The sequence below is a fragment of the Cyclopterus lumpus genome, chromosome 23 (assembly GCF_009769545.1).
Source record: "Cyclopterus lumpus isolate fCycLum1 chromosome 23, fCycLum1.pri, whole genome shotgun sequence".
Taxonomy (NCBI): Eukaryota; Metazoa; Chordata; class Actinopteri; order Perciformes; family Cyclopteridae; genus Cyclopterus; species Cyclopterus lumpus.
In genome coordinates, this window is record NC_046988.1 from 16,237,506 (window position 1) to 16,251,031 (window position 13,526).

At 44.4% G+C, this 13,526-nt stretch overlaps 1 protein-coding gene across 1 annotated transcript; it reads right to left on the reverse strand.

The window, feature by feature from the left end:
* Positions 1-241: 241 nt before the first annotated feature.
* On the reverse strand, positions 242-13,031 carry LOC117726530 (calcium-activated potassium channel subunit beta-4-like). Its single transcript, XM_034526851.1, has 4 exons — positions 12,867-13,031; positions 7,238-7,408; positions 2,886-3,013; positions 242-566 (listed from the first exon to the last, which is right to left on the reverse strand). Exons 1-4 carry the CDS (start codon positions 13,029-13,031, stop codon positions 242-244), a joined length of 789 nt encoding a protein of 262 aa, XP_034382742.1.
* Between the last annotated feature and the right edge of the window lie 495 nt (positions 13,032-13,526).

Below are 13,526 nucleotides of genomic sequence, written 5' to 3' on the forward strand. Positions count from 1 at the left end.
TACTTTGAGTCTTCGAAGCTGGAGAGAAGTCAGGATTCACGGCTACTGGGACTAAAGGGAAGATGCGGTAGAGGGAGCGCTACAGTTAAGACGCCGTCTGAAGTTCGGTGATCCATCCGCCTCCAGAACAGAAAGAGAGGCCGATGACGATCCGGGGGTTCGAGTCCGGTTGAAACCGGAGCAGCACGGTGGATTTCCCAGCATCCTCTTCCTCGCGCTCGCCGATTCCGAACAGACGGCTCTAATGTTCTCGGTCGCGGCGTCGCACCGGCACGGCGAACAGCGGCAGGGTCCTCGTCGGCGACGACAGCTCGGGGTCGGAGTTCGTCCCCGGGGGGTCCTCGGCCTCGTCGGCGCGGCGGTCCGAGGGCCCGGCGGACGGGTTGTGGCACGCCTCGTAGGAGCACTTCCTCTTCTGGAGGGCCTCGGCGCGAACGGCCAGAGAGCGAGCGCACACGGTGAGGAGCACGATGAGCGTGCCGAGCAGGAGCGACACCATCGGCCAGAGGACGCAGTGCAGCAGCACGCTGGTGTCATGGGAACGCCGCCAGAGCACGTCGTCCGGCCTGAAACCACACGAGGAGGAAGCTTTACCACATGAAGCACGGACTTCTATACAACCAGAGGAGTCGCCCCCTGGTGGCCAGGAGAGAGGATACAGCTTTAACACATGAAGCATACAACCAGAGGAGTCGCCCCCTGGTGGCCAGGAGAGAGAATGCAGCTTTAACAAATGAAGCATAGACTTCTATACAACCAGAGGAGTCGCCCCCTGGTGGTCAGTAGAGAGAATGCAGCTTTAACACATGAAGCATAGACTTCTATACAACCAGAGGAGTCGCCCCTGGTGGTCAGGAGAGAGAATGCAGCTTTAACACATGAAGCATAGACTTCTATACAACCAGAGGAGTCGCCCCTGGTGGTCAGGAGAGAGAATGCAGCTTTAACACATGAAGCATAGACTTCTATATAACCAGAGGAGTCGCCCCCTGGTGGTCAGTAGAGAGAATGCAGCTTTAACACATGAAGCATAGACTTCTATACAACCAGAGGAGTCACCCCCTGGTGGTCAGGAGAGAGAATGCAGCTTTAACACATGAAGCATAGACTTCTATACAACCAGAGGAGTCGCCCCTGGTGGTCAGGAGAGAGAATGCAGCTTTAACACATGAAGCATAGACTTCTATATAACCAGAGGAGTCGCCCCCTGGTGGTCAGTAGAGAGAATGCAGCTTTAACACATGAAGCATAGACTTCTATACAACCAGAGGAGTCACCCCCTGGTGGTCAGGAGAGAGAATGCAGCTTTAACACATGAAGCACGGACTTCTATACAACCAGAGGAGTCGCCCCCTGGTGGCCAGGAGAGAGAATACAGCTTTAACACATGAAGCACGGACTTCTATACAACCAGAGGAGTCGCCCCCTGGTGGCCAGGAGAGAGAATACAGCTTTACCACATGAAGCACGGACTTCTATACAACCAGAGGAGTCGCCCCCTGGTGGTCAGGAGAGAGAATGCAGCTTTAACACATGAAGCATAGACTTCTATACAACCAGAGGAGTCGCCCCCTGGTGGTCAGGAGAGAGAATACAGCTTTAACACATGAAGCACAGACTTCTATACAACCAGAGGAGTCTCCCCCTGGTAGTCAGGAGAGAGAATGCAGCTTTAACACATGAAGCACAGACTTCTATACAACCAGAGGAGTCGCCCCCTGGTGGTCAGGAGAGAGAATGCAGCTTTAACACATGAAGCACAGACTTCTATACAACCAGAGGAGTCGCCCCCTGGTGGTCAGGAGAGAGAATGCAGCTTTAACACATGAAGCACAGACTTCTATACAACCAGAGGAGTCGCCCCCTGGTGGTCAGGAGAGAGAATGCAGCTTTAACACATGACGCATAGACTTCTATACAACCAGAGGAGTCGCCCCCTGGTGGTCAGGAGTGAGAATGCAGCTTTAACACATGACGCATAGACTTCTATACAACCAGAGGAAAAGGTAGCCTTCACTAACCCTTATTATTACGTTTCTACTTGGCAGTTTTATTGATCACTGTTAATTTACTGCCAATGAAACCCAACACGTCCTGTTGATATTTCACAATAAAAGACTATTAGAGAAAAAAAGAGGCTTTTAAATAAATCAAACTAACAGCAAAGAAAAGGAGCAACTGGAGAAAATAAATTAAAAGGTCACACATCCATGATCAGCTCTTATCCGGGTCGGGTCGCGGTGGCAGCAGCTTCAGCAGGCCGACCCAGGCTTCCCTCTCACCCGCAGCACCAGGTCACATAATAAAACATATATAATATAATATGACCTTTATGCCTTCTCTGCAGTAACCTCGTGCTTCGTGTGACTAACGGTGTTGTTCCTCATCTATAAAGAAACGAGTGCTCCGGTTCTCTTTTTCCCTCCTCAACACGAAATGAAATCTCATTTGCAGCGTCAACAAGCTAAAATAAATAAATAAAAATAACACGAGGTCGCTCCGTCTCTGGTGATCGGAGGATTAAGGAGATTTCTACGATGCCGAGACCAAAATAACCTGAATGATAATAAATAGAAACACAGGGCTCTGCTGGACGATTTAACGTCACTTTGATTTATTTTTTATTCTTTCAGTTTCATTTGGCAGATCGATTGAAACCAAAGAAGAAGAATTTGATTGATTGGTTGATTTATAGTGTGTAAAACAAGTAAAAGAGCATTTCTTTCCTTCCAGAAAATACAAATATTGCACTATAACTGTAATCTGTAATATTCTGCAGCTCTCGGTGGAGAAACAGCTGAAAATGGAGCTTAATCTAAGTTTGGGGGCCGTCACTCGTCCTCCGTGTCCCTCACCTGCTTCACTCGGAGCAGAACGAGGCTCACCTGCGCTGCTGGTTGAAGAAGCAGGTGAAGGTCTGGCTGCTGACCTCCTTGCTGAAGTAGTCCTCCCACCACAGGACGCTGGCCCGGTTCTTCTGGTTGTCTCGCTCACAGGGCGGCACGTACGAGCACTGATGAACACATGAAGGACTTTATTAATATATTACATTTGAGTTTCATTTGTTTTCTAATGTTCTTTCATCTTTAATGAAACAGGATTTTTCTTCGGGATAAATAAAGTAATTAATTGTCTGTTTCAGATAAAAAGCAAAAGCACATTTAACTCAAACATCGTCATCATGACAACTGACTGACTCCATAAAACGATGTGATTATCACCCAGCAGGGGGCGCTGCAGTAAGGTCAAAACAAGGTGTGTGTGTGTGTGTGTGTAGGGGGGGGGGGGTCTCCATCACTCTCTTCGTCTTCAGTTTAGTTTCAGCTTCCAAACATAACCTCACACACACACACACACACACACACACACACACACACACACACACACACACACACACACACACACACACACACACACACACACACACACACACACACACACACACACACACACACACACACACACACACACACACACACACACACACACACACACACACACACACACACACACACACACACACACACACACGCGCTGCAGGAGGCTGATTGGTGCCTGGCTGGTTACTGTGGATCAACTGGTTGCTATGGAGGGGGTGTTTTCAACCTAAACTACATCTTCAGCTCCACAACAACGAAAATGAAGGTTGAGACCATAAAATAACAAATAAATGAAAAAACTTATGTCAACTACAGGAAAAAAATATATATACATATATATATAATTGATCCAAAATCTGTGAAGTAAACCGTCTGACTTCCCACCAAATTAATTATAATCCACATGTTGGTGCTCTAGTGAGTGTTTGTATGATGATGGTGATGAAGATGATGATGGTGATGAAGATGATGAAGGAAAAGCAGTGAGGCCTTTTAAAGTTCCAGTGAAATGAAAAATACTTTTAGCCAATACTTTTGTTAATTGTTTCTCTCCCGCGAGAAGCCACATTTATGAAAGTAAACCGAGTATTTCACATAAAATCTCCTCAACTGACGACTCATCCTGAACTCAAGCTGTAGCTCCGTGTGGGTTCTGGCGCCCCCTGTGGACCAACGTGGTAGTGTCTCTAGAACACCTCAGGAGGAGCTCTGCTCCTGGAGGAGGAGGAGGAGACTGGAGCTGAGCTCTCCTCCTCGCAGGACTGGGTTTAAGCTGAAACCAGGACCAGGACTACACTGAGACCAGGACCAGGACTACACTGTGACCAGGACCAGAACTACAGGTTCCTCACCGTCTCTGCAGCAGATCAAACGTGACATCATAAGTGGGTCGCCCTGCTGGATGATTGTGTGTTGCTATGCCAACAGGCTGAGGATACAATCATGTGTGTGTGTTTTGGTCCCTAATGAAAGGCCTAAATGAGATCAATCTGGAGTGTGTGGGTGTGTGTGTGTGTGTGTGTGTGTGTCTCTCTCTTTCCCCCGTCGGTCTGTCTGAGAGGACCGTGGGGGGGAAAGAGGCTCCTGGCTGGGCAGAGACACACCGCCGACCCCCTGACGTCCTGGAGCTCCAGAAGATCCACCTCATTACAGTTAATTAGTTTAACACACACACACACACACACACACACACACGTTGATGTCATCGTCCCTCCCTGATTGCATTAAGTGGTTCATAAATCACGGGCCATCCGGTCTCTGTACGCCTGCAGTAGGAGCTGTGTTCGTCTCCTCGGTAGTAAGTCAGACACGTTCCCGGTGGGTGTTGGCCTCCGCCAGGGCTGCCCTTTATCACCGGTCCTGTTCGTGACCTTCATGGACAGGATATCTAGGCGCAGCCAGGGGGCGGAGAGGATCCGGTTCGGGAGTCTCGGGATCGCCTCACTGCTGTTTGCGGATGATGTGGTCCTGTTTGCCTCCTCGGACCGTGACCTCCAGCATTCACTGGGGCGTTTTGCAGCCGAGTGCGAAGCGGCAGGGATGAGAGTTAGCACCTCCAAATCTGAGGCCATGGTGCTCTGCCGGAAACCGGCGGATTGCTCCCTCCAGGTGGGGGCAAACTGCCTACCCCAAGCGAAGGAGTTCAAGTATCTCGGGGTCTTGTTCACGAGTGAGGGTAAGGTGGAGCGGGAGATCGATAGGCGCATCGGAGCTGAGCCGGAAGGCAAAGCTCTCCATTTACTGGTCGGTCTACGTTCCAACCCTCACCTATGGTCACGAACTCTGGGTCGTGACCGAAAGAACGAGATCTCGGATACAAGCGGCCGAAATGAGCTTCCTCCGTAGGGTGGCCGGGCTCAGCCTTAGAGATAGGGTAAGGAGCTCGGACATCAGGGGGGAGCTCGGAGTCGAGTCGCTGCTCCTTCGTGTCCAAAGGAGTCAGCTGAGGTGGTTCATCTAGTCGGGATGCCTCCTGGACGCCTCCCATTAGAGGTTTTCCGGGCACGTCCAACTGGTAGGAGGCCCCGGGGAAGACCGAGGACACGCTGGAGGGATTATATCTCCCGGCTGGCCTTGGAACGCCTCGGGATCCCCCAGAATGAGCTGGAAAGTGCTGCGGGTGAGAGGGAAGCCTGGGTCGGCCTGCTGAACCTGCTGCCACCGCGACCCGACCCCGGATAAGAGGTCATAATGGATGGATGGATGGTTCATAAATTAATAATATTTCTCTCTTGTGATTCGTTGTGTTTTTAAACTTCTTTAAACGTTCGTTTGGGATCAAAGTCGTTAAAGCGATGACGTCGTTAAGTCACGAGGAGGAAACGAGAAGGAGACGGCAGCTCATCTCCTCACTTCCTTCCTCTGCTTCTACCAGCTGATCAGACCTTTAAATGTGATCGTGATCAATCAAACCTTTTGAATTTATTTCATAGAACTTCAAATTGATTTAGAGCTGATGAACCTGTATTGACCCCCGGAGACGTCCTCCGACTCCACAGCAGGACACACACATCTGGCTTTATTGAAGTGTGTGTTGTTGTGTTTTTTGTGGTTGTTTTGCGTCTAGCTGAGTTGTCACAATGGCTTCTGGGAAATGTAGGCGGTCAGAACACTTTGATTTTAAACATGAAATAGAGAAACGAAAACGTCTAAGAATCAACAGAAGCTACATTCAGGTCAGCATCAACAACGTGTGTGTGTGTGTGCGTGTTGACATATTTTAGTGTTGTACTGTGTATTTCGGTTTGTTGTTAAGACTTTAGCAACAATATTTTATGTGACGACTGAAACACACACACGCCTCAGGATAATTTGGTGCAGAAGAAATGCACTATGGGAAAATATAGTGAGAGTCGAACTGTGTCTGTCTGTGTGTGTGTGTGTGTGTGTGTGTGTGTGTGTGTGTGTGTGTGTGTGTGTGTGTGTGCTGGTAAAATACATGTGGGCACAAACACACACCCAATCCATTTCTAGTTTAATGGAGTCTGCCAAGTCGAGCTGGACTACATTACTATCATGTGTGTGTGTGTGTGTGTGTGTGTGTGTGTGTGTGTGTGTGTGTGTGTGTATTTGATAGCAAGCCAGAGCAACATTACGAGCTCAGAGTAATAAACTGCCAACAGGCTCACAGAGACAGAAATATGTTTAAAAAATCAAAAACAGAATATATATATATATATATGTTATTATTATATAGTTATTATGGAACTATTGTTGATAGAACTTATGGACCAAACTACCAAAATAAAAGCCATTATTTCACCAACGAACAGGAACCGTTTGTTTTCACTTAATGTACACGCACGCACGCACACACACGCACACACACACACACACACACACACACACACACACACACACACACACACACACACACACACACACACACACACACACACACACACACACACACACACACACACACACACACACACACACACACACACACACACACACACACACACACTTGTGTTATTGTGTGTGTGTGTCTCATGCGTCCTGATCATCGCCGTTAAAGGGATTCCGAATGAATGAAGTGTGACCCGTCTCACTGTCTCTCACCCCCGATCGCTTTACATCATCATCATCATCATCATCATCGTCTTCGTTGCCATAGCGACCGAGCGGCATCGATGACGCCCCCTCCCCCCCCCCCCTCTATATTTACCCTGTTGCTGTAGCAACGACCCAGATGTGCACCAAAGAAGAGGAGAAGAGTTTGTATATCGGTGTGAGAAGGTGACGTCAGGTGACGTCAGGTAATTGGCTTCCATCAGCTGTAAGTTCAACATGATGCAATAATAATAATAATAATAATAATAATAACAATAACAATAGTAATATTAAAAAGACGTTACCTTCGGGTTGAGGACCAGCTGCTGCTCGTCAAAGTGCAGCAGAGCCACCGAGTTCGACTCTGAGTTGTTGACGAAGATCTGCAGGCACGGGTAAAGAGACGTGCCCTTACAGTCGGCGCCGCACGTGAACACGCACTCGAACATCTCCTCGGGACGCAGCACCGACACCACCTGCAGAGAGAGGGGGCGGAGCTATCAACGACACCGATGACCGACAGTATAACGGGATGCTGATCAGTCATTATTAGGAATAATGCACCGTGTCTATTGGAGGAGGTTTGTCGTGAGGGAAAGCTGGAAATCAACATTTAGAAGATGTGCTTTAAAAGGCAAAATGTACCATTGTCAGTTCTGCAAAGGTGCTAATAACCCCTCCCCCCCCCCCCCCCCCCCCCCCAAAAAAAAACCTTGAAAGCCAACAATTGAGGGGGAAAAGATATAATTTACATTTCTAGGGATTTTACAAAGAAGGACAGTTAATTATTTGACGGTTCAGAAACAGGAAGTCTTAAAAATCTAGAGTTCACAGGATATTCAACCTTTGTTTCACCGTTAGCTTTGTTAGCATTGTTAGCATCGTTAGCAGACTCCATGTTGAGAGCCGTGCGGAGGAATTGAACCTTTAACATGACAATGGCTTTTTGATGGATGGCCGGGTTTATTTATTTTGATATAACCTTCATTTAAACAGGAGAGTGATTAAAATTCTTAATTACGGAGTTTGCATGTTTTCCTGCTGGCTTCGTCTGTTTCCTCCCACCAGCAAAGCATTCATCAATACGTGAGTGATTTAGATCAAAACAAAGAGCATTCCTTCTCCCTGTTCGTTAAAGGGCCGGCGCGCGGGCAGGAAAATAAATATCAATACGCGGAATACGCAATCAATCTGAGCAGATCTGATGAAAACGTCCGAGCGTTTCCATCACTCACGAGGTCAGTGACATGCAATAAAGTCCAAGTATTGTGATTTATGAGGCATTAAGCTGCGGATTAGCACTCTCTCTCTCCGCTTCATAAAGTTAGATTTAAAAGACCAAAGGCTGCTCTCCGCAACGCAGGAGCCCGACCGCCACGACGCAATAAGCTAACGGACGGATAAATCCAGCTAACGGGACTTCATCATCGGCCGCAGAGAGCCGGTGATTCATGTCGGGGATCGGAGCCCGAAGACGGGTTAATCATCCAGAGAAGTGACGCCACTCAGCTTCACTCACTTCAGGAAATTACTTTAATAAAGCTAAGAGCTTTTCTGGGCTTTCTACGTTTCGTCCAAATTTGAAGGTCACGTTTAATTCTGCAACCGAAGGGAAAAGGAAAAAAGATTTAATAACTTAGTGTACTGCAATATCCTATAAGTATTTAAGGTAGAAATATAAATACACTTTTAATGCCCCGTAACTATATAGTTTAAATAATATTATAGATAGAAGATTAACTGTACAATTAGATGTATTCACCATTTATTCATGTTTATCATTAAGTTATTCTACTGATATTTTACAAATGCATTTTGGGTAATTTTGATGACAAGAGGGACGACTTCCGCCTCAAATACGGGTTACGTTTATATTTTAAGAGACTAGAGGGATTATTATACTGACATTTATATACTGATATAATTAAAACCTACAAAAAGTAATTTACTTTGTTAGTAGTCTACTACTACTACTACCTTTACTACTACTACTACTACTACCTTTACTACTACTACTACCTTTACTACTACTACTACTACTCCTACCTTTACTACTACTACTACTACTCCTACCTTTACTACTACTACTACTACCTTTACTACTACTACTACTACTACTACTACTACTACTACTACTACTACTACTACTACTACCTTTACTACTACTACTACTACTACTACTACTACCTTTACTACTACTACTACTACTACTACTACTACTACTACCTTTACTACTACTACTACTACCTTTACTACTACTACTACTACTACTACTACTACTACTACCTTTACTACTACTACTACTACCTTTACTACTACTACTACTACTACTACTACTACTACCTTCACTACTACTACTACTACCTTTACTACTACTACTACCTTTACTACTACTACTACTCTTACCTTTACTACTACTACTACTACTACTACTACTACCTTTACTACTACTACTACTACTACTACTACTACTACTACTACCTTTACTACTACTACTACTACCTTTACTACTACTACTACTACTACCTTCACTACTACTACTACTACCTTTACTACTACTACTACCTTTACTACTACTACTACTCTTACCTTTACTACTACTACTACTACTACTACTACTACTACTCCTACCTTTACTACTACTACTACCTTTACTACTACTACTACTACTACTACTCCTACCTTTACTACTACCTATACTACTACTACTACTTTTACCACTACTACCTTTACTACTACTATTACTTAAACATTGGATAGTCTCACAAACTTGCCAATACTGTTGTATTACAGTACTACCAAAAACACTATTTCAACTACTACTAAAAATAATAGTAATATGAAATACTTACACCACAAATAATGTCAACAACACTGATTAAAATAGCAATAAAACCAACTAAAACAAACTGTTTTAAATAATACTACCTCAAATACTCCTTTACAGTCGGATACTAAATGTCTTAATGAAATACAAAATACTTGTGCTGCAACATCTATGAGTACTACGACTAGTAGCTTCTTAATAATACACATATCGTACACTACTAATACTGCTGCTACTGATCTCTGAATGACAAGTACCGTGATAACAATAGTACTAATAAATACTTAGTACCACACAAACAAATACTCTAATGCTTCTTACAGTATTAAACTATTCATGTCAACAATACCCGAGAAATACCAAAACAAGTTGAACATTGGTGTCACGAAAATATTACTGCCTCAAATACTTCAAAATACATTAAAATCTTCACAACAATACAACAAAGAATACTTTGTTGTATTGTTGTATACTCACCCACGAGCAAAACAACTATTCAATTGGGCTCCTATCTGAAGTATACTACCTCAAATACTACATACAAATCTTCACAACAATACAACAAATACAGAAAAACACACAACTATTCATGTCAACAACATCCTAAAGAAATACTACTAAAAGTTGAGTATTGGCTCCTGTCTGAAATATACTACCTCAAATGTTACATAATACATACAAACCTTCACAACAATACAACAAATACTACACAAAATTATTCATGTCAACAACATGTTGAAATATACTAAAGTCGAGTATTGAGCTCCTGTGTTCACTAATACTGCCTCCACTAACCCCACAAGTACTACTCCTATCAACACTAGTACTACTCCTATCAACGCTAGTACTACTCCTATCCCCACAAGTACTACTCCTATCAACACTAGTACTACTCCTATCAACGCTAGTACTACTCCTATCAACACTAGTACTACTCCTATCAACGCTAGTACTACTCCTAACCCCACAAGTACTACTCCTATCAACACTAGTACTACTCCTATCAACGCTAGTACTACTCCTATCAACAGTAGTACTACTCCTATCAACACTAGTACTACTCCTATCAACACTAGTACTACTCCTAACCCCACAAGTACTACTCCTATCCACACTAGTACTACTCCTAACCCCACAAGTACTACTCCTATCAACGCTAGTACTACTCCTAACCCCACAAGTACTACTCCTATCAACACTAGTACTACTCCTATCAACACTAGTACTACTCCTAACCCCACAAGTACTACTCCTATCAACGCTAGTACTACTCCTAACCCCACAAGTACTACTCCTATCAACACTAGTACTACTCCTATCAACACTAGTACTACTCCTAACCCCACAAGTACTACTCCTATCAACACTAGTACTACTCCTATCAACGCTAGTACTACTCCTATCAACGCTAGTACTACTCCTATCAACACTAGTACTACTCCTATCAACGCTAGTACTACTCCTATCAACACTAGTACTACTCCTATCAACACTAGTACTACTCCTATCAACACTAGTACTACTCCTATCAACGCTAGTACTACTCCTATCAACGCTAGTACTACTCCTATCAACACTAGTACTACTCCTATCAACGCTAGTACTACTCCTATCAACACTAGTACTACTCCTAACCCCACAAGTACTACTCCTATCAACACTAGTACTACTCCTATCAACACTAGTACTACTCCTATCAACACTAGTACTACTCCTATCAACGCTAGTACTACTCCTATCAACGCTAGTACTACTCCTATCAACACTAGTACTACTCCTATCAACGCTAGTACTACTCCTATCAACACTAGTACTACTCCTAACCCCACAAGTACTACTCCTATCAACGCTAGTACTACTCCTATCAACGCTAGTACTACTCCTAACCCCACAAGTACTACTCCTATCAACGCTAGTACTACTCCTATCAACAGTAGTACTACTCCTATCAACACTAGTACTACTCCTATCAACAGTAGTACTACTCCTATCAACACTAGTACTACTCCTATCAACACTAGTACTACTCCTATCAACGCTAGTACTACTCCTATCACTACAAGTATACTCCTATCACTACAAGTATACTCCTATCAACACTAGTACTACTCCTATCACTACAAGTACTACTCCTATCACTACAAGTATACTCCTATCACTACAAGTACTACTCCTATCACTACAAGTACTACTCCTATCACTACAAGTATACTCCTATCACTACAAGTACTACTCCTATCAACACTAGTACTACTCCTAACCCCACAAGTACTACTCCTATCAACACTAGTACTACTCCTATCAACACTAGTACTACTCCTAACCCCACAAGTACTACTCCTATCAACGCTAGTACTACTCCTATCAACACTAGTACTACTCCTAACCCCACAAGTACTACTCCTATCAACACTAGTACTACTCCTATCAACACTAGTACTACTCCTAACCCCACAAGTACTACTCCTATCAACGCTAGTACTACTCCTATCAACAGTAGTACTACTCCTATCAACACTAGTACTACTCCTATCAACACTAGTACTACTCCTATCAACAGTAGTACTACTCCTATCAACACTAGTACTACTCCTAACCCCACAAGTACTACTCCTATCAACGCTAGTACTACTCCTATCAACACTAGTACTACTCCTAACCCCACAAGTACTACTCCTATCAACGCTAGTACTACTCCTATCAACAGTAGTACTACTCCTATCAACACTAGTACTACTCCTATCAACACTAGTACTACTCCTATCAACGCTAGTACTACTCCTATCAACACTAGTACTACTCCTATCACTACAAGTACTACTCCTATCAACACTAGTACTACTCCTATCAACACTAGTACTACTCCTATCACTACAAGTACTACTCCTATCAACACAAGTATACTCCTATCACTACAAGTATACTCCTATCAACACTAGTACTACTCCTAAAAATACTGCTCCTATCAACATTAGTACTACTCTAGAAAAGCGCTATATAAATTTGAAGTATTATTATTAGTACTACTCCTATCAACACTCCTCCAGAGTACCGCGCCGCCGCGCCGCCGCGCCGCCGCGCCGCCGCGCCGCCGCGCCGCCGCTCACCGTGCAGTTCGCCGGCTTGCTCTGCAGACTCTGCAGCGTCGGGCTCAGCCAGCAGAAGCCGAGGATGAAGAGGCTGAGGATCCCGCAGGCGATCAGGAACAAGCCCAGCCGGATGCTCTTGTCCTCGGCCTCGGAGTACTCGTACGACACCCGGATCTTCGCCATGGCAGCTCCGCGGAGACCTCCGCCGGCATGGGAGAGGAGGAGGGCCGGTGGAGGAGGAGGAGGAGGAGGAAGAGGAGGAAGAGGAGGAGGAGGAGGCGCTGCTTGGCTGCTGCTGAGAAACTGTTGAGTTTAAACATCGGCTGCTTTCTGTCTCTAAATCTGTTTCACCTTCCTCCAGCTTCATTTATCCTCCTCCTCTTCCTCCTCCCTCCACCCTCTTCCACCTCTCTCTTTCTCTCTCTCTATTTTATTATCCACTGTCTCTATTTATCCTCGTACAATACTAGTTATAATAGTTCATATCTGTGTATATAATATTTCAGTTATTGTGGATTATTTACTGTTTTATATTAGTTTTTTATTTGCTTATTTGCTTTTTTATACTTTATTTTGTATGTCTTTTATTTTGCACTTCCTGTCTCCTGTAATAAAGGATTATATTATCTTATCTTTTCTTATTTTTTCCCAATGTGTCATTTATCGCTGTTAATTTTA

Excerpts from the sequence above, each read along its gene's own strand:
- LOC117726530 (XM_034526851.1), bottom strand. The coding sequence starts at position 13,031 with ATGGCGAAGATCCGGGTGTCGTACGAGTACTCCGAGGCCGAGGACAAG. Across the intron at positions 7,409-12,866 it reads GCAAGCCGGCGAACTGCACG|GTGGTGTCGGTGCTGCGTCC; the intron begins GTGAGCGGCGGC and ends CTCTCTCTGCAG. Across the intron at positions 3,014-7,237 it reads AGCTGGTCCTCAACCCGAAG|TGCTCGTACGTGCCGCCCTG; the intron begins GTAACGTCTTTT and ends TGTGTTCATCAG.